Below are 24,688 nucleotides of genomic sequence, written 5' to 3'. Positions count from 1 at the left end.
TGTATGTATGTATGTATGTATGTATGAAATAAACGTTAACGTAGAGGAGAGGTAAAAAACAATGTGACACGTACGATACCCTAACATTACATTTATCGTGGGATTTGTCATTAACATCGCCGTAATCTGTAATCTGATGTTATTGTAGATATCACAAGAAAGGGTATGTACGTTTGACCTATACATCGCTCGTGGTAATTGTTCTCACATCATGATTGTGAGCAATTTTACGAAAATGAAACTGTAAAATTAAAATACAATACCTTTGGATCACGTAGGGCTAACATACTTTCATTGAAAATGAAAGTCGTATATATATTATTAATCATTGGCGTTTTAGTTGTCTAAGGTCCAGCAGAAAGCGGGACACAACAAGCAGTATGGCAATAATGGTCAGTGAGCTTTTATTCGATAACAGTGCGACTGTTGATGCTCAGACCATTTTAGAAGCTTTTATTTTAAGCATAAACCAATCAAGCGTCTTCAAATCATATGGAATCTCATATGAACCCGGGACAGCCTCAGTGATTGAGCCAGGTAAATATTAGCATAAGGATTGCATGCATGCGTTTTATTCACTTGATCTGATGTTCTAGCATTGTGGCGATTGAGAACCCATGTTCTTGAATGAAAGTCACGTGTCTCAGACACCAGCAGCAGAAGTAAAGCATGTAAAGCACGTGAGGTTTTATTGCATACAAAACTTAGTAAAGATAGACAGAAAACCAGAACTCGGAACGTATTCTCCCTTAAAGACTGGATTCAATTCTCTAAAACAGCTTCAGACTCGTCAGAACAATTATTAAAAAAGAGACGATTTCCACACTGATTAGAGCTTTGCTCTGATAGGGCCGTAAGTAATTACGACCCACATCCTAATTGGTCCATTTTAACCAAAGGTGTTGGTCCTTCCAGGACACGGGTTTCGCATTAAGCTTGACATCTTATCAAGATGAACATGTTGTATGGATAATATATTTACTCGGTAGCAAAAAGCATTTCAGTAATAGAATGCGCTATATTTTCTCTGCCTATATATGTTGCGTTTCTCAATACACTGTTAAAAGAAACGGGGGCAAATTGTTGTACTCCGTATGTCCTTTTTGTGTAATGACTTCTCGAGAAAACGAACGACCATATAATTATAGCTATCATATGTTTTACAGTGCAACGGCTGAAAACTTTATGATTATGTACAATAATTGGATATCAACTTCCTCCTCAGGTGGCGAACCAGAAAAGTCGAAACCAGAAAAAGGTAATTAAATGTCCATTGTAAATTATACATGTCGATGGGCCCTGATTGACCCTGATTTTAGGTCCTCGGTTGAACAATACTCAATGATGTCGTATAACACTTATTCCGTCTAAGAATAATATTGGATCTTTTTGGAACCTAAGCTATGTGACTGAAGACCAAACAGCACAACCAACAACAATATCATCGTCGTCGTCGTCGTCGTCGAAAAAGAAGAAGAAGAAGAAGATGATGATGATGATGATGATGATGACGACGATGATGATGATGATGATGATGATTACTATCATCATTATTTATTTGTGTATGTTTCTTTACAGATTTTATGAAAATTGTCATCGTTGTTTGTTCCACCGTCGCTGGTTTGATTGCAGTGATTGCCGTGGCGCTCTGCTGTGTGTGCATCATCCGTCGCTTCGGTAGGAGGGAGAAAAGGAAACGGGATCCCGTAATTTACCGGAACTAAACGACCGAAACGCCTGGCGGACGAGCAATTCCGATGATGAAGTAGCATTTTGGTAAAAAGACGCTCAATTCGGCAGGCAACCGCAAGTTGGGAGGTAGACTCCTGCAGCTGGTTAAACAGACTAAATATACTAATTGCAAGGAATCAAATGTCTTGCACAACATGGCATTGTGCAACTTTCTCTCTTTTCCTCTATGAAGCACCATAAATTGTTATTTTGAAAACGTGTTCATGTATTTAAGTCAACACTTGAGCCATATGGCTATTGCCTCTACGATCAATTAACGTCAGCATTCCGCATTGAAGCGGTAATGTTCTTGATCTCCAGATTGTCCTTCTTTTGTTTATAATATCTTTATAAAATTATGTTCTGTTATCAAAAAATAATGCAATATCAATCGAACATATTCGGAGCTTTCATAAATTCGTAGCAGTGAACTCTGTTCATCTTACATATAAACAAAAACACAAAATTTAGTATGTTATTTCCAATCATAGCTCAGTACTACTGCAACTCATAAAGAACAGTCCGAGTCTTTGAGACTGAAATACGATGACCTGACCCAATTCTTAACTTTTAGACTTTGCGATTTGATGAGTATAGGAGTTTAACAAATTATGGCTCTTGCATATGATGTTCATAAAAAATTGTAGACATTTTGGAGACACAACATATTCAAGATGGGTTTATGAGATACGCTTATGAAAAGTAAAACAGCTACATATATGTTATAGCAAAGTACATGACCTACTTTCAAATGTCGTCTTCAGAAATAGATTGTATCTCTATATCGGACAGTATATTCATCGACTTTATTTATATTACCCGAGTTTAAATGGTAAAATCTCTTTGTCAGAAAAAAATATGAGATTTTTCCGATTTTCATGTGTAATTTTTGGTATGTTGCGTTGTTAAGCAAAGAACGTCCTACTTCCTGATTCCTGAACTTGGCCTAATAACAAAACATGAGACCTGACTGTAGAATGTTAGGCCCATGCTGACATGCAGAACAATCAACATTTTCTTAGGGAGTATTTCGGTACATGTAAAGAAAAGCCGTAAACCTCCAGGTATTCACGGTCAAAATCGGAAAATCAGAAGATAATTCATTAGAAACGTTAGAATGGGACAAGAGAAAACAAAGACTCCTCATGTGTGACCCTTCGTCGGTGGATATTGGAAAATGGAAGTAAAGATACGAGTTCAGAAGAGGGACTAAATACATTAGAACAGTTTACATGAAAATCATCCAGGGGAAAATAGAGGGAAGGGCGGTAAACTGAATGTAGGAGATGTGTAATTGTAGTTAAGTGGAAAGACTTAATTATTACTGAAGCACAGCGGACCTTAAAGGCCCTTCAGTGGACTTTCTTGAGTCTGAGTCCGCAAGGAGCATAATAATGTAATACAAATATTGTTACCAGTTTCGTCAACGACTTAACCTTCCTGACAATTGCAATCTCAAATCACTTGCATGACCATCATTCAGCACAAATCACTTTTTTTCTTTTGCTTGTCTGCCTCCTTATTGTTATTCATATCATTTGCTTTCATGTTATCAGTCTTCTTCCTTTGTTTTCTATCCCTTTTCATTGCAAAATTTGTAATCGATGGTAGAACCCGAAACCTGTTCTTATATCTCCCATTCTATTGTAAGTTTGAATTCCGATGTTATCCCGATTTTCAAATTTCAATCGTGAAAATCGGGTTGGTTTTCTCTTATATTCGCGCTAATTCTGTATTTTTCCCGTTGCTACAGTGTTAGTACCCAAGATACATTATTTTTATTATTACACCAGGTATACATATATATGACGCCCTTAGATAAGCATCGATTCTACATTAGGCATCGAAGAGAAAGTCGCCCAGTGTACTGAAACTTTGGATAGATATGGCATTGTACTTAGCTAGGCAACTCTTTCAAAGCAATATTTATTATCAGAGATGACATGAAACCTCCTCATCCTACATAATTATAACAAGCAGACATTTTCAAGTTCAGTATTCTAGCATCATTTTACTCGAAGGATTAAGAGGGTACATATTTAGAGTAGAAAATGTCAGGTTTGGTATTGATTAAAATTATGAAATTTATACTACTTAAAACATATATCTTTTAAAACTAGAGTCTATTTTATACTTAATGCTAGAGGTTGAATGTCATGAAAACCTAGATGAAAATCATGATAAGGAAAATCGAAATGACTTATTAAAACTATGAAAACTTGCAGTGAATCACGCGAGTGTTGTGTGCACGAGGCGGATGTTGAAGGTCAGGGATAAGTTAACAATATAAGGCTGCGAGATCGATTATCTGACAAGTTTTAGTACCTTCGACCTATGGTGTCTTGATCAACTAGCTACACAATATTGCAATACCGAGTATACGTACATGTATTTGAGAGGCGTGGTGCTGCAATTCACGGTAACAGCTTTTTCCCGTAAAAACACAGAGAAACTTAGAGTCGCAATGGGTATTGTTTAAGGAGTTGAAATGGTTACGTAACCCATCCATGTTCGCTTCGCCTCAGGTTGCTCTCACCTCTCTTTTCCGAAGAGTGCCAACCATGCATCCTTCGGTAATTTTCGGATTTTCGCCAATTGTTAAGCGAAAGTATATTCGGTAAAGTTTGTGTTGTTGTCGTGTGGTGCTGAGCGGAATTGACGTGCTGGCGAAAACGGAAGTGTTGTGAGCTTCATGAAAGTGAGTTTTACCGTTTTAAAGATTCCTCTCATATTTTTATGAATATATAATGAGTGTGTTTGAACCAAATTTGAAAGTCTTTTATCGATACTTTCTGGTTGTACTCAATGGTTTACGGTCAGTCATACCGTCCTTCACACGTGCGTCAAGAAAGGACATGTTTATGAAACTGCTGGCGTGTTATGTTTTGATTGGCGTGAAGCAGTGTTTCTGGCGTGCGAGCTCACAAAGTAACTATGGTTGCTACGAGACTGGCAGTACGATGCCATCTCGTCGTATTTTTCGCATAATCTCGTGTAATTATCAACCACAAACAAAGCCTCCAAAAAGTTTAACACCTTTGAAGCTCATTTTAATATGAAAAGCCAATAGTCTACCTAGACGATCATGGAACAAAAGGCATGCAGCGTTTCCAGTCTGTCTGTACTATTTGTCTGTGGTAAAAACAGTTAGAGCGTGGAAGGTGTGTTTTGATATTTTGGAATTTGCTATTTTAAAAGATCATTAACTGTGCTGTCATTTCATACAATAGACAATTTTGGGACCCATCCTGACCGGAGCAGCATGCTAGCAGGGTACGCTACCCCATTCTGGACATATGGTACCACCACTAACTATCATTGGTTCAGGATGGTCCTACTTAAATTTATAAATTACAAGCGTCGAATGGACCTAGTAATGTATTATCTTGAATGGAATGATTATTAGACCAGTTTATGGTCATTTTTTCAAAATAAACGCCACAGGAAAATCAAACACACTAACAAATACAGCGTGGCACGTTCTCTGCACTATGATGATGTTTCCGCCTCTTCATAATATAAAAAAGCAAATAATCCCAAATTATCACACTGTTCCTAAGCACCGCAAAATATCAAAGATGAAATGTTGGCGTCATAAAGTTTGTGGCGATAGAAAAGGGAACACGACAGTTTCAAAGTCGCGTGATCTTGTAACTCTTGTGACATATCAAATAATGGCCAAATAAAACGCGTGACACAATTCTGACCGAGAGTGCACACAACGCTATGATTAAACCGAAATAAGGCATGATATGCTTATTGGATGACAATTCCAGAACCAACAAATTCAAGATTAGTCGTAAATTAGTAACATTCTACAAAACCCTCTTACAATTTTTGAGTTTCAACCATAGTGTTGCTGTTCACATTCGTTTCCAAATCTAGTAAACTGATTATGCACACCTGGATATCCCAAATAATTTTAAGGTAATGTCATTATCAATATTTTGGTGACATTCAATCATTTTCATCAAAACATTTTCATTTTTCTGTTGGTACTTCTTCAATAAACACTGAGTGCATCTCAAATTTGGGAACAAGTCATTCCAAAGTTACCGGTTTGTCTGCCACGAGTAAACGAAAAAAGTTTGTGTGTAATACACTCACTGTATAATGTGCTATAAAATCTCAAGTAGGTCTGACTTATGAAAATAATCATTAGCAGCCATTTAGTCCTTTTCTCACCACGATTTACATATATTCAAATACATCGCTCACGGTTTTACGTGACATTCTTCTCATGAGCGATATCACCGTGTTATTTGATAAGCTAGCAACGCATCGTCACTGTTCAGGTGTTGTCTACCTAACCGCTGAGGAAGGGTCCCTGCGTTATGAATACTCATGGCAATCGAAGTTACTTGCGTCAATACACGACACACCAACTTACATTTATATATTGCTCTGGTCACGTCCAATTATTTTTCTGCAATCAATATTTCAATTATTACTACAGGCACTAAAATGTATCAAAATAAAAATCGCTTACAAAACATCCATTACGGAAATTATAGCAGTTCGCCGTTTAGACATTTGGGACTTATCAAAATTTTACCTGAAATTGCTGAGAGTATAATGAATTTGCAACTATAACGATTTTCAGATTCTCTAAGATCGGCAAAACAAGAACGGCCCAGCTTCTTCAGAGCAGATCTTACCTGTATTGTAAATTTTAGACCAAGCGCACAATAAACATTGCTGTACCACATAAATCGTGACAGGACAGGGTATGTGAGCCATGCTGGTAAGCACGTTTTCATGGCGCCTACTAGTCGAGAGCCAGCTGAAAATCGTCCATAATTGTTGCAATGTCCAGTAAACTTTCAGCAATTTCAAGCAACTTTAGATTTCATTTTTCAGCTGGGCGATAAAGGTAATGGGTCAAATCATGAATTAATAATGTATTCAAGGCTAGCATTGGGACAAAATTTTCAACTTCGCAACCGAGGAATCTACATTCAGCAATGTAAGGTATCACCAACCGGAATCCATTTTCGTGACTTGACCGAAATCCCATCTCGTAGAAAATTCAGAAGAAAACCATATGTACAACGAACGACACAATAGAGCTTGGTTAACACGGAGCATATCTGTTTTCAATAACAGCGCATGCTCACATCAAATGAACTTTTGACTCTTAGGGCTCGAAATCACTGAACGGTAGTATAAGCATACGACCTCGAAAGCCGAACATTATTTACACTACCCGCATCCTGCGACACACGCGCAAATCTGTAAACGATGAGTTCATGAAAAGTCAGCGGTGGTCAAAACTCCCTTTGGTGCTATGTAGTCTCGAATTCAGTGACGAGCACAATTTTTACACTTTATTTAAATCACCCGAATGCTTGATTGATATCGCACAAAGAAGCCACTGATATTGTACTATTAGTGAAGTCGATCATTTGCCCTGTCTAATTTTGAACAAAGCCTAACAATTGAGACAAGGAAGATCAGCTCTCCTCCCCCCCACCCCCGAGTTGATCGGTCATGGTGGATAGCGTGACTCAACTGCTGCCTTGCTCAACGCAGTACAATCTCTTAGTGTCACATTACTATAATGATATACTCCGAACCAATGCGTGTGCTTCCAGGTTAACATTATGTCTGCGGACATTTTCTGATCTGCTAACAGCGTTGTATCACAGCAGGAGCAGTTTCATCGCATCGACTATCGGTTGATATTAAAATAAGGCATCTTGTAACGGTGGTGAGGGACAGTTTTCATTTAGGTGCTGTTAACTTGTACCTGAGTTGAACAAACACAGTCGAAAACTCATAACGCTACAGAAGGCGCAAAGACAAGCGGACAAATTTACGATCTTGTTTGATAAATCAACATAAAACACTGGACTATGCTACCCCCTTGATAGCTGCCTTGTCAAGAGTAACGGTTGAAGGGATAGCAGCTGTAACGTTTGATATATTTGCTCTGTGGATCATCTGTATCGTCCGGTGCATTGATCACTTATTTGTGAAGACAAACTTACATCGCAGCATATTTGTGAGCGTTTGATTTTACTTTTAGTCGATTTTGTTGAGAAACGAGTAATTTTTAAGAGATGTTCCGTAGTAAGTTACATACATACATATAAACAAACAGATAAATAACAAACAAACAAACAAACAAACAAACAAACAAACAAAAAGAAAACTAACGCGCGGCTGATGCAACCGGAAAACATAGGCACGAGGCACTTTCCGAGGAAGTCAAAAAATAATGCCTACATTGCTCATCTTCACCTTCAGCAGTCGATGAAAGTGAATTACTTTAATCCATATACTTCATCCCACCATCTGCGCTTTCTTACTGTGGCTTAGATCGGATCAAATCATTGCCCGATCACTACGAGATATTGTGAGACGTGCATTATTGAATTTTAGTTACAGAATAGTCATCAGGCAGGGAAATTAAAGCAGCGGGCGTCAATATATCAAAACGCAGGCAAACAAGATACGACAAACATCAAATATGTACATAATGTGTATCTTTTTATCGTGAAATATGCCAAAATTATAGAAGTAGCATTGCATTTTGATATTTCAAATCCAGCCTTATCGAAGCTCTCGTTTTACTAAACCTACCTTATCAAGCTTATGTGTTCGTCATGGTCGACTGTGTGAAACCTTCCAGGACTGCAACACAGTACATATTCATTGACCCTACTTGCTTTGATATGTTTCTTAACAAAAAAATGTTGATGTGTGTGTGTTTGCATCATCATTTCGTCAAACGTTAGCTAATTGTTCTTCAGTTGTCGAGTGTTTGAACTGGTTTAAACAGGCTGTTGTCTTGCAAAGTCTTTTGGGATGTAAGACTCTGAAAATAAGTATACTTAGCGCAGTGTACACTGGGAAGGGACATCACACTAAAATGATCCTCGATTGACCATGTTCGTAGGTTTCTGGTACATTGAAAACACTGCTATAGCTACAACCTTAAACAAAATTCATGGTTTTTTCGAAGCAAATATTTAAGAACTATAAGTTTGTTATTTCATTTGTGTTGTCAGGAGATAAACGGCAACTTGCGTGCAAAACATGGTTATCGCACAAAGCATTTTACAAATGACTGTAACTGTGATCGGTACTGAGTTGTGACGCCAACAAACAAAACTTAAACAAACAACGGGAAATTGAACTGATGTAATTATTAACTATCGTGCGATCAAATATACGGTTGCAACGTTTACTGTATGTTTAGCTTTTTAGACTTTTTTTCGTCACTGTAACACACAGTAAGCAACAATTAATGTTTTATTAATATATGAAAACGTTATAAACTATTTAAATTTCTGTTGCAAGTTAACTTCTGCAATCTTTGCATTCACTCGAATCTAAACACGATGATAGAACACTAAAAATCATCATCATCCAAACTGATTCTTGGGACAAAACTGAGCCAAGCACCAAGCAAACTTTTCTGTTTCTGAAGTACTCTATTATGGTGTATACGTACATGTCTGTTTGAAATGGTCACTCTACTGTCTCGGGAGGTTTGACTACTGCGTAGCCTGTATGAGCATAACTTTCCCCTTATTAATGTGGTATATAATAATCTCATTCCATTTGATCATCAGTTTGCCACTATCGACATTTACTTCGCTGAATGCAAGTTAATTTGTCTTTCGTGCATTAATTGATCCAAAAATAAGTTGTAGCAGAAGGTGGGAGTAATCTCCTTAATTGCGTCAAATTTGTTTGAAAAAATGATAAACAAAATGATAAACAACAGAGGGCTTTGACTTATCAGTTTCTGGCGAGGAGTCAGAGATATTCCTCGTGGGAACTTATAGTGCTCGATGCGGAAAGCAGAGTAATAATATCTGTTCCTGAAGCTTCGTTCATCCTGCAATCTTCAGACGGCAGTGAAAGAATTCTTAGCCCTACACTCTCACTTAAATGTTTTTTGACGTACCATTCTATTTGTAGATGGTGTTAAACTTTGATAAATAATATTTGTTTTGGTGGCACTATTTTGAAACAAACTCAGAGCTAGTGTTTAATAGCGTTAATTTGTCAGCACTGATAATGTGAAGCTCTTCTGATATACAAGGATAACGTCGCTTGCTTATGTTAGAGAAACTCGATGCTTTGTTGACCATGAGATGTCAAAGACTTGGTTCGTTTCTCATAAGGACCAGACAGACTTTGAGAGCTCTGTGCCGATACCTTTCGATGTGGAGCGATTGCATGTGATTAGCGAAGCGTGTCTTGAAGGTGTTATCAGTGAGTCCGATGTAAACATTCTCCGTGTTGTCCCAGTAGATAACTTGGCCTTGTAAACCGCACTTTTGACTTGACAGTTACCCTTCAAGGGGCATGTAGACTTGTCCCGGCAATTACAGTCTTTACGCAGGTCTCCTGTGATTACGCTCTTATTATCATGCGATTATACTAGTCATACTCTTTAAAAAGCTGTAACTCACTTTAATTGTGTTTGTATTGAAGATCTTGTGAAGAAAGTGTTTGTCAACAAGTTGAACGGATTTCTTGCCGATATTAGCAAGAACATGGAAACTAAACAAGTACAAAGTAATAATATATATTACTTACGTTTCATGCATCTGCAATCTTCAGACAGAAGTAAAATGACTTTTGCTCTACACTCTCATTGATATGGTTGGGACTTACCATTATATTTGTTTGTGATGTTAAATTATCTTAAATCAACTCGGAACGTTTGTTTAATGAGATGACATCATACAATAGTAGATTTACTAAGGAAACACAAAAACAAGAGACATGCGCTTAGACCTAAATACTTGTAAGGAGTATTTGTACTGAGGGGTATTGACCTGAACAATTCAAAAAAGTTATGTCCAATATTCCAAGGTGCATTACGTTTTGTGCAGGTATCACATACAATCATATTCCGTGGACATTGCTGAAAAAGTATGAGAAAACCATGAAAAGGTGTCACTTTGTCGTTGACCGCCAGGGGGCGACGACATCATGACTCAACACGTTAACGATCGGAAAATGACGCCAACGCCTCGTTCACCCAGCAACAAGAAACAAACATGTAAGTCTTTGTCTTATACTCTCCTACATGGGTTTACAGCACGATTTGGGGGATAAGCGTTAAATGATTTCGTTGCTAAGCATATTAGAAACATACTTCTTTCAGGACAATTTTACGCTACTTAGATAAACGGTTTTACTAACTTGTTCAGTTTTCTCTATGATTTCACTAGTGCGCTTAACATGCGTATTTGCAAGATTACATTTGACAGAGTATGATATCTAGACCATGTAAGAAAACATTCCCAAAGTTTAATAATTATGATCAAACCTACGAAAGAAGCATAAAAACGTTATACCTTTATGACAGTTCGCGGTGGATTGACCTCGTCGCGAAATTAAATGATATAAAAGACTTGAGTTTTATGGCTCACTCCGTGCATTCGTAAAGAAAGCAACTGCTGTAAAACACACAGGAGTTCATTTGTACGACGAACAGAGATTTTTACTCCTCTGGGCACAACCTTGTTGAACAGAATCTATCCTACGCCTTGATTCATACACCAGGCCAAACAGGTTCTTCCTCAAGTAGGTAACATCATATTTCTTTAGCAATACAGCAAAAGTTTGGAGTACATGAAGGCATACCGGGGAAATTAATCACAAAGTACAATATTGTGGCCCTGTCACACTTTGACGATATAGCCAGCGTATGCCAAAGTATGAACAATTTGGCGAGTACACTGGGCGTACGTAAATACGTTAAATACGTAATGGGTAAGTTTTATATAAGTTAAGAGCACACTGAAGCACGCTGGTATACGTCGCAGTACGTCGAAATCGTCGAAAACGTTTGTGAATGCACAAACATTTTTGACGTGTGCCAACGTATGGCTCATACGTCCTGCACATGCGGGCCGTAAGGGCCCTGTCACACCCTGACGATTTAGCCAGTGTATGCTAACGTATCAAAATGTGTCTAAAACGCTGGCTTGCTGAACTGACGTTGTTTTTTTCCAATTTTTGTCGTATACATAGCATATTCATAACGTACTCATAGGTTAAAAATACGTTTTGGGTACACTTTGTATAATCTCGACGTATTACAACCTATGAGTAAATTATAAGTAACGTATATGAACATGGACGGATGAGTTATACGTTTGGCATACGTTGAAAAGGTTTTGTGCATGGGCAAAAGTTTTCGACGGCCTCGACGTACCACGACGTATACTAGCGTGCTTCAGCGTGTTCTTAACGTATATAAAGCTTACCCATAACGTATTCGACGTACACCAAGCGTATTCCCAAAATTTCCATAAGTTGGCATACGATGGCACAATTTTCAAGGTATGACACGGCCAACAGTTATAGGTAGGTTATGCGCTCCTTGACACACGTTGATACAAGTTACTTGTACGTTACTCATATGTTGAAAATGTGTCAAGATAATTGCGTAGCGTACCCAAAACGTATTTTTAACCTATGATTACGTTATGAATACGCTATGGATATGCCTAAAGTTGAAAAATACTTCATGAGTTCAGCAAGCCGGCTTTTTAGAGAAATGTTGATACGTCGCGATCGGCATACACTGGCTAAATCGTAAAGATATGACAGAGCCCTAGGTGAGTTGCAGAGTGATTGCACGCATAATCACCGACCATGGAACGTTTTGTTGTTCAGCGGATGATGACATTAGCCGATTCGTCAAATTCTAGGCGCATTACTACCCGGCATTTTCGGCATCGATCATCCTAAGCCATTGCTGTTGTTTAATTAAGTGGATATACGTCCTTGCTGTACATATCCAAACACTGCACCAGACATATTTCTTAATGTACAACAAACATTCATCATTCGGGGCTCAAGTGCACTTGGGCGTAGACCCCTGTTATCATTATCCGCACGATCACAGTGTTTAGACATAACTGATCTGGCTTCATCTTCTTCTTCCTATTCCGTTACTAATGTTTTGGTCGACCTAGAACTCTCGCTGTACGTTAACTTCATAAACTCGTGGGTCTTTATGGAGACATGTGAGTGCTCATGCACCTAACCCTTAAAATTCTGATTGGTCACATGACCAAACGACTAAATGACCAATCGGCAATATTTGATTTTGTCAAATCAAGAAATTGCTTTTTCTCAAACACTCACTGACTCACACAGATTTAGATGTAGTGGGTAGGGCCTATTTGCCCAAATCAACCATACCCACCACGTCTATTAAAATCCATGAGTTTACTTTTCTTGTTTACGCACACACTTATATCGATGACAATCTTTGGAAAGGCTATTACATCAGGTTGTCAACCCCAACGTTTGGGCACCGATTTAACTTACTCTTTGTGACACCATTGTGATTCTGCATAAAGCAAAAATTCACAAATTTCCCTACAAATACAACACTAACATTCGTCAGCACGGCAAACCTATATGCAGACTAGCGAGCCGGTTTTCAAAGACACTCGAAACACGGTTAGCGTGTAATGCCCAAGATATTCTACAATGCTTGCCGTATAGCATGGTTATGGAGTGATCGTGCATGGAGGTATTAGCTCAGCTCCTGACTCAATAATCGCAGCGAACGACTAACCATGGACTAACGTAAGCGTGGTAGAAAAATAAAACCAAAGGGGTTATTACTGGTATTTACTTCAAGGAATTTTCTGTCACAGTATCAACCGATGCGTGATGGTAAGCTATTAGCCCTACGGCCGGTATGAGTCAAGAGTGCTCGGTTACATCTACGCCAAAGCCGTATTATAGGCCTGCTACACAGAGCAGACATGCGCAAGTCAGACGCCTTCGTTTATTTTTACATGTAGACTTTGGTCCTGGCAAATATGCAGCCATCTAAGTCTATGTACGATGATTTGCGTTCATCCAATATGTTTCCCTCCATTATGGTGGAGAATAACGCAATGAATTGGACATGTACAGAGAGGTCCACACCATACCTATTGTGCATCAGCTGAATTGGCAGTAGCCCATGGTTATTGGAAAAGACCCAGAGTAGCCTAACCTGAACTTTCCTACGTAAACGTCTTTCTTTTCTAAAGTACACCACAGCAACTAAACTGCAAATCTCCCTTTTGGAAACATATTTTCAGTCACTCCCTAACTCACTCAATCAAATACTTTGACTTTAATGCATGGTTGAGGAGATCATGCCTAGATATCCCATGAAATAAGGAAAGAAATTTTCCGAACCAAATACTAATCACATACAAAAGAAACAAAAACATCAAGACACATTAGTGAAGGCAAGACTAAACAAACAAACAGCATCGGCACGGTTAAGCGTTTTCAAATACTGTTAGAAGAGCGGAATATCAAACGTGGCCCGAACTAAACACATAAATCCTGCGAGTGATGAAGGAACTACTCAGTGTTCCAGAACGAAAACGACACACGATCACAGTGTCTTAGAAATAACTGATCTGGCTTCGACTCGCCATCGCAAATGTCTACACAAAATTAAAAATCCTTCTCCAATACCAATGCACCATTTGAACTCGAACTTTACTCATATCATCATTAGTGTTAGTACATTCAAATAGGCAAAATGTATAAGAATGGGTTACATGGATTTGCTATCACATTGCCATTTACCAAAAGTCTATGATAACCAATGACCATTTGAACTAAACTTTTATTTATATCATAATAACTATGCGGACATTTAAGTTTCTATAGGACATTTAGGTCAGTCATACGGTTGAGCAGCGATGTTGGATTTTGAAAAAACCTCTGATCACTTGGGTTTTCTAACCAGAATCTTCTTCTCTAACACCTGCGCACCATTCTGGGCCAGCAATAGAGCTAAAACTCTGTTTTTTGATGGACAGAGAAATATATGGCAGGAAATTTTACTCTGAACTATTATGTGACCAGGATGAATTTGAACTCTATGTAACAAATATGCCTACAAATTAGCAACCAAAAGCGCTTTTCTGTTGATATTTGAGAGGATGAGGCACCTACTAGTGCTACATCCTCTGCTTCATCATGCTCACATCTATTTCTAGGATAGCCATTAGGTTTAAAACTTTGGTTTATGGCGGGCAGGAATAATAATGGGGATCAAGCTGTTTGCAAAAATATCACGTGACCAGGATTATCTTTGATCTCGATAACCTAAATGTACCTACAAGTCAATACCTACAAGACTACAACCTGCAAATTTGGCGGGTGAAGATTGAGTATTTGCGTATTCAAACCTGACTTGTATGCATAGGTGGATTCATTGCAGTATACCAATGCGGAAATGGTAGCAGCCTTACTCTGCAGGCTTGATCCTACTTGAACTGTGCTCCAACTGCAATCTCAAGGTGCTCCCGTGCCGGCGTTCCAAACTTTCGACAACCCTGCACAAGTCTTACTGCTTAGGACGATAGTATTACAATATTTACCATGATAAACTCAAATGCCATTATTTCATGGGCCCTTCAGTAGTAGTATTCTTCAGATAGTCAACATTTTTCTAGAGATTAAATACGTTTTGGATTTTATAGTTAACATTTTAAATTTAAATCATCACAGGGGAACATAGGTGAATGGAAACAAAAATACTTTAACAATAATAACCTTTTTCGAGCACCGGGCTAGCTACGTACACTAGCTTGTATAGCCATGCTTGCCAGCTCGTATTCTCTATCGCTTGTCAAGTAGACATACATAAGCCCGTGTAGATGTGGGAGTCTAGCGTCTCTTGTGCCCATCGAAAGCTAGAGGCCTAGTAGACTAAAGAAATTGAAATCAGTTGTCTCTCGAAAATCTTCAACAAATAAATAAATAAATAAATAAATAAAATGGTATAGCTTTTACTTCTTCAATTTTCAATTTCAATTTCCACACTTACTAATATCAATCGATGGGTAGTAAATGGTTTACACCTAAAGTACTTTGGTTTATTTTCATTTGTAACCCCCTGCAAACATTAAATTCACATGACATTAAAAAATCAGTTCGATTTTTGCATTCAAATTAAATCAGAACTGTCAAGTTTGGTTAATTTTCAGCCTTTAACATATGGGTTGGACGCGAGATCCAAGCATTTTACGCTATTAAATTATTGTACGTGATGACCTGTAGAAATTTTTTGAACTTTTTTCAGCCGTAAATTAACATTTATCGTTTCAGGATAAAGATGGCTTCTTTACAGGCTGATAAATCCTCGAAAGCTTTCATCTTTATCGTAATGGTGCTTGTGTCTGCAACACGGCTACAAGTAAGTTGATCAATATACTGACACATCCTGAGTAGCCCCTTTGTGCCAATTGCTGGATAGGAGACAGCGTTTGAACAATGAAAGTATCTTGTAGTTGCTGTTGAGGAAACAAACGTTTGTCAATATATCTTTTCGTGTTCGCCTATACTGTTTGAGTCTGTTATATTCTTGATAATAATAAGTGTAACCTTTGTGCTTTTCCATTATAGGTACTCTCTATAACATTCAGTTTTTTAAACATTGTTAGCATCATTTGAGCTAAATCTTTGCGCCATTGACGAAGACGAGTAATAAAAATGCATCTCCTTAGTTTGTCTCAAATATGTCTATAAGTCAATAATATGGTAGTAAGGTTTATAAAGAATCATGTGATCACGCTGTAATTGTACTAGTCCTTGACATGACCACCCCTACTTTTAAGAAAACCCTTCAGTATTTCATCATTTTTCAATATTTCAATATTTCTGTGATAGTTTGCCAATACTGACCATTGGTAAGACAGAGTCTGAAGAAAACTCAAGCCTGATCAGCACTAAATTACATGTCTTAAATTATGACCCTCTATTATAACATACAAACTAACAGACAGGGGCTCCACATGTGAATCAAGTTGAGCACCTTCTTCGTGTCAAGTAGAGCTATTGTTTTCATAGTTAGGAGACTGTTATCATGTGGTTTTTAATTTATTCGTTCTCTTTTCTTTTACCCGTCCTTGTTTGTCTCTGTGGATTTAAATATGAATAATGACAGTAACTACGTTTTCAGATATCAGATACGACAATTGTTTATCTTTAATAAGGCTATATTATGAAAAACAATCGTCCGTTTGTCAAACAAAGAGGATTCCAGTAATTAAGGGTTTTAAGTATACAGTACTCTGTAAAAATCAATAACGGAATCATGAAATCAATATGAATATCAAAATAAGTACAACACATAAAAAAACGTTGTCTTGACTTCCTTCATCAGTAGCAAATGTTATGTGTTGGATATTATCTACTGCCATATTCCATTTAAAAACGCCCGTGTGATTCATACACATTTTTTTAATAGGGCGGAGGCAAATATAGTGAAGAGTGGTTCTGATAAATACTACTTGATACTCCGAACCACTATCCGTTTTGTGTACTATATTGGCACAAATTAAGCTGCCAGTTGTGAATGCCAATACATTATTACTCTCATTATTACTCTCAAATTTAATACGATGATAATGTCCATACACGTGCAAGTTGGGTATTAGCGTTTTTCATCATACAATTAAATCAAAAACGTGGCGCTTTTATCATCACTGGTTACTATACTAAAATAATCGCAATCATACCAATCCATAATCCAATGACAGTAGGTCAGAATTCGTAAGACAATAGTTGTAAACCTATACACAAAACAACATAGAACAGACAGTAAATAGACAGTACACAAACAAAGTCATATTCATGAAAGAAAGATATATGGACTCTGGTCAGAAGAGCAAGAATTGGTGTCAGGTGTATCGAAAATAGTAAGCGCATCCTGCCCCACATGTGGCACCCGCCATATATCAATCTATAATTCAGATAGGTAGTGGTCATTAACTAAGGCCCAATGTCACCGATGCCATCAGTGATTATTTGTCGAAGAGAGATATTTTATTTATCTACAACTTCAAGGGATGAATGTGCTGACTTAAAATCATTTTGTGGGGATTTAGCAAAGTGACTTGTTGTTATTTATTAGACTACCAGTCGTACAATTGTTCGTCGAGAATTCTGCTGAAAACAATGACCTTATATTCTCTCAACAGACCGGAGCTGCTGACCTTACAAGTACAAGTGAGTTTCTTTTGTAGCTACGCAGTGCTTTGACTAATTAGTCGCTACACCTTAAAGAGAAGGAAACATATGCTATTGGTCAGTTTTGTAGCCTAGAGGTCTTTTTTGGGTTATATAGAACAACACTCGCAAATTTTTCCCAAAACTTTACTGATCTACCTCTTCGTTGGAGGAGGAGGCTCATTTTGAAGCTTCGAAGTAGTTTTCTTAGTCTTATTTTTGTGAAATTCGAAGTGTAAGTATTCCGTCGAGAGTTAACATAGGGATGGCGGTTATGTGGAGTTAAACTTTAGATAAATGTTAAACAGTTTGTGTCTCCAATGTCACATTATGCACGGTGACCACTTTTGTTGATTCCGAAAGTAAATAGTCTAAAGTGTCGCTACGGAAAATTTGACAACAGTATGAGCACCCACCACATTGCTGTTAAAACAGTGGTCTAGGTTTTACTTTTCAGTCTTCTCGGGACGTATCTACTGACAGAAATTCATTAGATATTGTACTTAATTTCCAATGTTTTAACAAAATAATCGGAGTTATACATGCTACCCCTATATCTCTGGACTTAACAGTTTTTCGAACAAATGGGTAGGAGTCAATATTGGTGTTTGTTTGTACTTATAGCACACTGTCACTGAACGAAGTTTAAAAGAGCTATGTTCATCGTTGTATGCATACTCATTCTCGACGTTTAATATTAAACGAGAAAATGACCGCAAGATAGCAATGTAAATTATCACTAAACAATGCGACATGAATACAGAATAATTTTGAATTATTTGCACCCGCTTTGACAAAGTCAACTGAGGCATAATTGTATCATAGCGATTGCATGAAGTACTTGACAAAAAACTGTTTGCATGGTAGATATAATCGCAAAAATAATTTACGTGAATAATGGTTCTTTTGTCGAAATTTGGACACTTCTTCTAATTTATTTATTTTTTGATAAAATCGTGTAAAACACGTGATGCAAAGACGGAACCATTTTAGTGATGGTGGGGATTCTCGTATGAAGCTTTTACTTAGTGCCGAGAGTTCTGTCTTGAGGTATGGAATATGCTGTGACGAGACAATCCTTGGAGTTTGATATAAATATACGTTGATTTGTGATCCATATGGCGATCCCTTAGATATTATCAATATATGATTTCTTTATCAGTCGCTAGATTTAATATCATTTAGTCGCAGATAGTCTATACTCTAACATTCCAAAAAATTGATAACTGGTCTTATCTCTGTCAGTTAAAAAAAAAGGAAACATATGCTGCGAAGTTTTTGCTCTATCTGGCAGTATTTCATCCTTTAACATCGCCAGGCAATGCCTGGACACTCTTGGGCCTAGCATCAATGCAGCTGTCTTTACGTTTTTCTGCTCGTTCAGGTATTAGTGCGGTTACCCAACAATTGACAAATGTTGAAGAGTGTTCGGAGTGGACCGAATGGATGGATGATGAGAATGGTGGAACGCTTGATCCCTCCTCCAGCGGAGAGTTTGAACTCCTCCGTTTTTTGAGAGGTTGCTACGTATTCTGTAATGAGCCAACTGATATTGAGTGTGCTTTGGCCAATGACACCAATATCCCGTACAACGAAACTGGACAAGTTAGTCTGAAATGTAACTTAAAGGAAGGATTTCTGTGTCTCCATAGCCAACAAAGCGGTAATTGTTCAAACTATGCAATCCGTTTACTGTGTCCGGCAGAGTGCTCATCACTAATAACGCCTGCCCCTACCCCAGGTAAGGCAATGATGTCATTGATTATAAAAATTGATTGTTGATATCGCCTATTTAAGTCTTAAATAATTACGAGCAGTCATGAATCTTCAGCCAATATTGATATCGCCGATAACAGCAACATCTCGCTTAGGAAAATAATTATCTTAGCACTGAAGTGTGTTCATAATGCTTAGGCATGGTTGATAATGCAAAATGAATAATCTTTTTTTAATCATCTTTAGGTCTCGAATGGACACTAACGAATCCGAAAAATAAAAGTGACCATTGTGAAAATGAAACTTCAATTGACATTAAATGAATAATTGAAAGCGCTACGTTTTGGTGTCGTTTTTGTTGCTGTTTCTGTTGCTGTTGTTTTGTTGTTTATAGATTCTGTGAAAACTATCATCATAGTGTGTGCGATAATCGCCGGGCTGGTAGTCGTGATAATAGTGACGATACTTGTTGTGTGCGTCATAAAGGGTTCCTGTGCGACTATCAATGGCAAATGGAAAGGCAGGAGTTAAGTGAGTGTGAAAGAGGAGAGCAAGCTGGCAACGGACAATGAGCTCCAGTGAGTCCAATCGACAATACGGTGAGTGTAAACTTTAGGATGTCTTACTGAGCGTAAGTGTTTGAATAATCACAAATTATTGTTCTCATCCATAAAATTATGACATAAGAAATTGAAAACTTGCTAATAAATTGTGCCATTTTTACAAAACTGTGACCATTGCATTGACCGGGATCACTGATCGTGACTAAATCGGCTACATGCTTGAACTTTCTTTTTTTCTTCGTTTACTGAATTTTAATGTTCGATACTAATAATCTTTACGTGCTTTGCGGACCGACGTTGTACATTTAAAGTGCCATAGCGTGCGCTGTAAGACCGTGGTCAACAAAAAACACGTATCAGAGCCGTGAAGTTAGTAATACGAGCGACATCAAACGTTTATCGCCATGTTATGTAAAACTTTTGGAAAAGCAGTGTCGCACCCCGTCGCCTACGACGTTATTTATTTACTTGCACAACTTGCTGAGCAAAGTATCTCGACGTTGACCGATTACACATGTACAAGGTTCGTAAATGGATATGTAGGAAGAACGATGTGTTGTAAATTATCGTAAATTACATAACATAGCGAGATGCGATCATCAGCAAAAGTTCGATAGAAAGAAATACAGAGCCTTTAGGTAACGTTTGTAAATCAGATGATTTTGCGATTTTACGACCGTATACTTGAAGATGGGCGACGGATGACGACTTAGGTAATCTAGAATCGCACGATCACATTCAATGTGATTCATATTCACTGATTGAGTTCACTTTCAGATCTTTCAAAACAAAACGCTAACACAATCAAACACACTCGCGCTGGCTTAATTCTCGGATAGAATGTTTGAGTATAGCAATGCACGTACATGTAGTAACAAGGATAATAACTAAGTTCTAAAATGCACGCGCTTGCTCAAATTTGGACAAGGTGTGCCCGGGCGTTATACGCAATTTATCGCCCTCACATTTGTGTAATAATTTGCCATGTGCCGCCCAGGGACACTTTTGCCCGAAAATAGGCAAGCGCGGGCATTTCTGAGAACTAGCTTCATTCTGGTTACTATGCGCGTTGCTCTCAGCCAACATTCCATTCGTAAGCAAAGCCAGGGCGAGATTCGAACGTTTCCTCGTTCTGATCGTAAGGGCGACTGTGAAGGTAGCGAAATCGTTTGATGTATCTTAGGGTTTCATATTAAAACCCAGTGTTAACTGAGCTCGCTATCGGCGATGTCTGCGATTTTGAAAAAAAAATTAAATTGACTTGATTATAAATTAGATCGAGTACAATCATGCGACAGGTAAGCAAAGTCTAGACGTCACACGTCGGCCAGCTTCAAGTACAGGGTCATTTCATCGCGAAATCCTCACAAACTTAAAGGTACAATATTTTTGTCAATCAAACGTCTTGCTGATGATCGCATCTCGCTGCCGGGGTAATGTAATTTATAATAAATTAAACCACGCTGTTCTTCTTACCCCTCGATTTACCCCTCATTGTTTTGTTTTTGATATAAGGACGTTGTCATAGAAATTCTACAGGTAAGCAAATGACGTCATTATGCATAATATTATATAGGGCTCAGCCCTTGGTGTCGCGCCAGGGGTTAAGATTGGCAATGTTATTTGTATTGATTCATGATAAAATGTAATTAATTGTTACTTCATATACGTTAATATGACAACTATGCCCAGTTTCCCTCTGATGACAGGAGTTCAAGTACGTACACGACGTCAAACCCTGCAGCAGTGCAGGTATAGATTTTCTGTAACGTGTAAAAATTTTGGACAAAAATTGGCAATTTTTACAATGATAACAGCCTATTGCGTTAAACAAGGGACGTATTATGCAATCATTATCATTGCAATGGTAACCGCACTGCCCATCTTCCACTTGCAAGCTGAAAACTATAGCGTTCCGTCTAAAAACTGGCAATTTTTGAATCTAATTATTGACACAGGGGGCGCTTTTCTAAAATCCAATCCCAGCATTCTTTGCGCATGCCCCCGTTCATATGCACGACAGTTTTCTCCCTTTATCTATATTAACGATATTTTGTATCAGCGACAAGGTGCATAATAACACTTACTGGCTAATAAAAGAGGTATATTTTATAAATGGCATGTTATATAATAGTAATTTGCACGTTTTTGTTTATTTACGAGTACTCAAAAAAAAAACATGGCGGCGCCCATGAAAGTAGGGTACACTTCCGGTCACTCGCATAGTATATTATGAATATGCGCATGCGTAGTCAGTAAGCCGCTGGCGCGACTATTAATTCAAAATGGGATACGGCCATCGCTTTTCCAAAATGTTAAAAAATGGCGATAAATGTTTGATATCGCATTTAGTTCTGTATTTGCACAATATAATATACATATTTACCATTCTATAAGGTATAAGAGCCCTTCAGCCGTACAACCTCGGTCGTTAAAACCCGTATCAGGGCCGTAGAATTATTGTTACACTAATCTCTCTCTCTCTCTCTCTCTCTCTCTCTCTCTCTCTCTCTCTCTCTCTCTCTCTCTCTCTCTCTCTCTTAAGGTCATATGATTCATCTCAACATTTGCTTTACATTTACTAAATTTCCTAATGAGATGCAGTATTCAGATAACGAAAAATCCGAGCGTAGAATGTGTGTATCAAATATGCGAAAGGGAACTCGAAAATCGATGATCCTAATGATTTGAAAACACTGTGAATTTCTACACCATAACATAAATTCGCGGCACTGCACGTGCGCTAAAACTTCAACGCTTGTTCCGTTTAACTTGCTTTCCAGTATTGAAACACTGGTAGTGAACTTGGAAATACAGAGAAAAGACACTCAGGAAGTGAACTACACGAACTCAACGTATGTAGAGGTACCCGTACTTCACATATTAATCGCCCAGTCCTGATTGCTTCTCTGCAAGTGTTTCCAACATTTGAGGGAAGCAAATCCAACCGCTTGAATCCAATGTCTGATAAAAATATATCTTGACCCGTTTTTTAAATAGTTAAATAACGAAGGTACGATAAAATTGTAAAAAAGCTTAAACCAACCAGGGAGAAATAATGCGAATTCGTTCCATAAAACATGGTCTATTTTAATAAAAGAAGTTACAGAATTAAGGAATTTTATCTCCTGCAAACGTTCATACAGCGCCACCTGTGGCGGGGGTCAAGAGGTCATCGGGTAGGCTTGACCTATCCTCCTTTGCCCTGAGACGGTCCTCCAGGCAAGACTGCCATTTCGGCAGCTGGGCCTCATCTGAACTTTAACAACGTTTAAGGCCACGTTCAGCATAGTTACTGTTCGCAGGGGCTGCAGTAAGTTGTACCGTTCTGGCTTATTATCTAATGTCCCTAAAATGTTCAAGTGACAACATATAAGGAGAAAATAATGTTTTGTTGGGTTGGGTTGACGCTGTTTAGAAATATCTTTATGAAGTACAGGAAGTTCGTAGGGTCAAACTATGCGCTTCCCCCAGACTAGCAAATTCCATTTCACATTGCTAACAATTTTTGCTATCTTTGCATTCAACGCATTGTGATTCCATATGATTTAAATATCGGTGGAAAGTCTTCGACCTCTTGCTCATCAAGCAATGATTAAAAAGTTAAACAATCTCTTTTTTTCATACCGCCTGTCTGTGATTACTTAGGGTATGTGACGAAGAATCTTGCGATTTTATTTTGAAGTTATGTACATTCTATCCAATGAGAAGAGAAAATCAAGCTTTGGCCCACTTGTTATTCATGGCCTTGTCTCTGATTAGTGATCTTAGTACATCCAGGCTGTCGCATTTTTGAATGTCGACCATAATGTTTGTACAGCAATTCACAAAATATCGAAACATTGGCAAATTCGCAACCTTTTGGTGGAGTTTTCATGATTATCCCTTAATAGCTCTCAGGAAAACGCAATTCTTAAAGGTATGCGGCCCTTTGTCCCTTTTGACCACTTTATCACCAAATGTTGAACATTTTAAAATGTTTCTTCACATTCGGCCTTCTACATATACCAGGGACGGCATGTATCGTTCAATTAAGTTTTGAGGCAAAGGATTGATTCAAGCTTGCCAAAGACCTATGACGTGACAAAAATCATTTATTAGTGTTAACATTGATCTATTTATGCCGCCTATTAGTCGCTATAGCTATCAACAACTTTTCTTCTCCTTAGCGCCACAAGAAAAAAATATACTTTAGTACGACAGGACTCACCACTTCATATCTTGATCACGGTTCTGTAGCATGGGAGGGACTACAGTCAGTCTGAATGTAGGGCACTGCACTGTACTGGACACGTCAAAGCACGAACAATAGCTTGTCTGCAACTCCGATTTACATTATATAGTCTTTGAGGTTAAAGTTCAAGGATTCCGTTGTCATTCAGACAGAATAGATAGACAGAATAGAATACCTTCCTTCACTTTGTCGACACTTCTCTCACACATACACGCAACCAAATGTGAATGGTAAGTTGCTCAGTTTTTCCATGTTTTCTATCTGAGATTGAGTATTAGTGAGACAAAATTGGCCGAAGCACAGTGTGTATTGTAATCCTTTGTTGAATTCTCATCATTTCGGCTCTGGATTTGTGAGTCTAGTTAATGCACAATTGTTCCCCTCCCACGACTTGATATTACAGTATATCGTAAACACACTAACGTGAAAA

At 38.0% G+C, this 24,688-nt stretch overlaps 1 protein-coding gene and 1 long non-coding RNA gene across 2 annotated transcripts; both read left to right on the top strand.

The window, feature by feature from the left end:
- The first annotated feature begins 349 nt into the window (after positions 1–349).
- Positions 350–5,223, top strand: LOC139137254 (uncharacterized). The gene is made up of 3 exons (XM_070705251.1): positions 350–537; positions 1,226–1,258; positions 1,579–5,223. Exons 1-3 carry the CDS (start codon positions 381–383, stop codon positions 1,722–1,724), a joined length of 336 nt encoding a protein of 111 aa, XP_070561352.1. The 5' UTR covers positions 350–380; the 3' UTR covers positions 1,725–5,223.
- Positions 5,224–19,096: 13,873 nt separating this feature from the next.
- On the top strand, positions 19,097–23,069 carry LOC139136199 (uncharacterized). Its single transcript, XR_011553150.1, has 3 exons — positions 19,097–19,486; positions 19,856–20,060; positions 22,570–23,069. It is a non-coding gene; the product is annotated as an uncharacterized lncRNA (long non-coding RNA).
- The last annotated feature ends 1,619 nt before the right edge of the window (positions 23,070–24,688 follow it).

This window comes from Ptychodera flava, chromosome 7 (assembly GCF_041260155.1).
Source record: "Ptychodera flava strain L36383 chromosome 7, AS_Pfla_20210202, whole genome shotgun sequence".
Taxonomy (NCBI): domain Eukaryota; kingdom Metazoa; phylum Hemichordata; class Enteropneusta; family Ptychoderidae; genus Ptychodera; species Ptychodera flava.
Note: the sequence above shows the minus strand (reverse complement) of the source record. Positions and strands in the feature narration are given on the sequence as shown.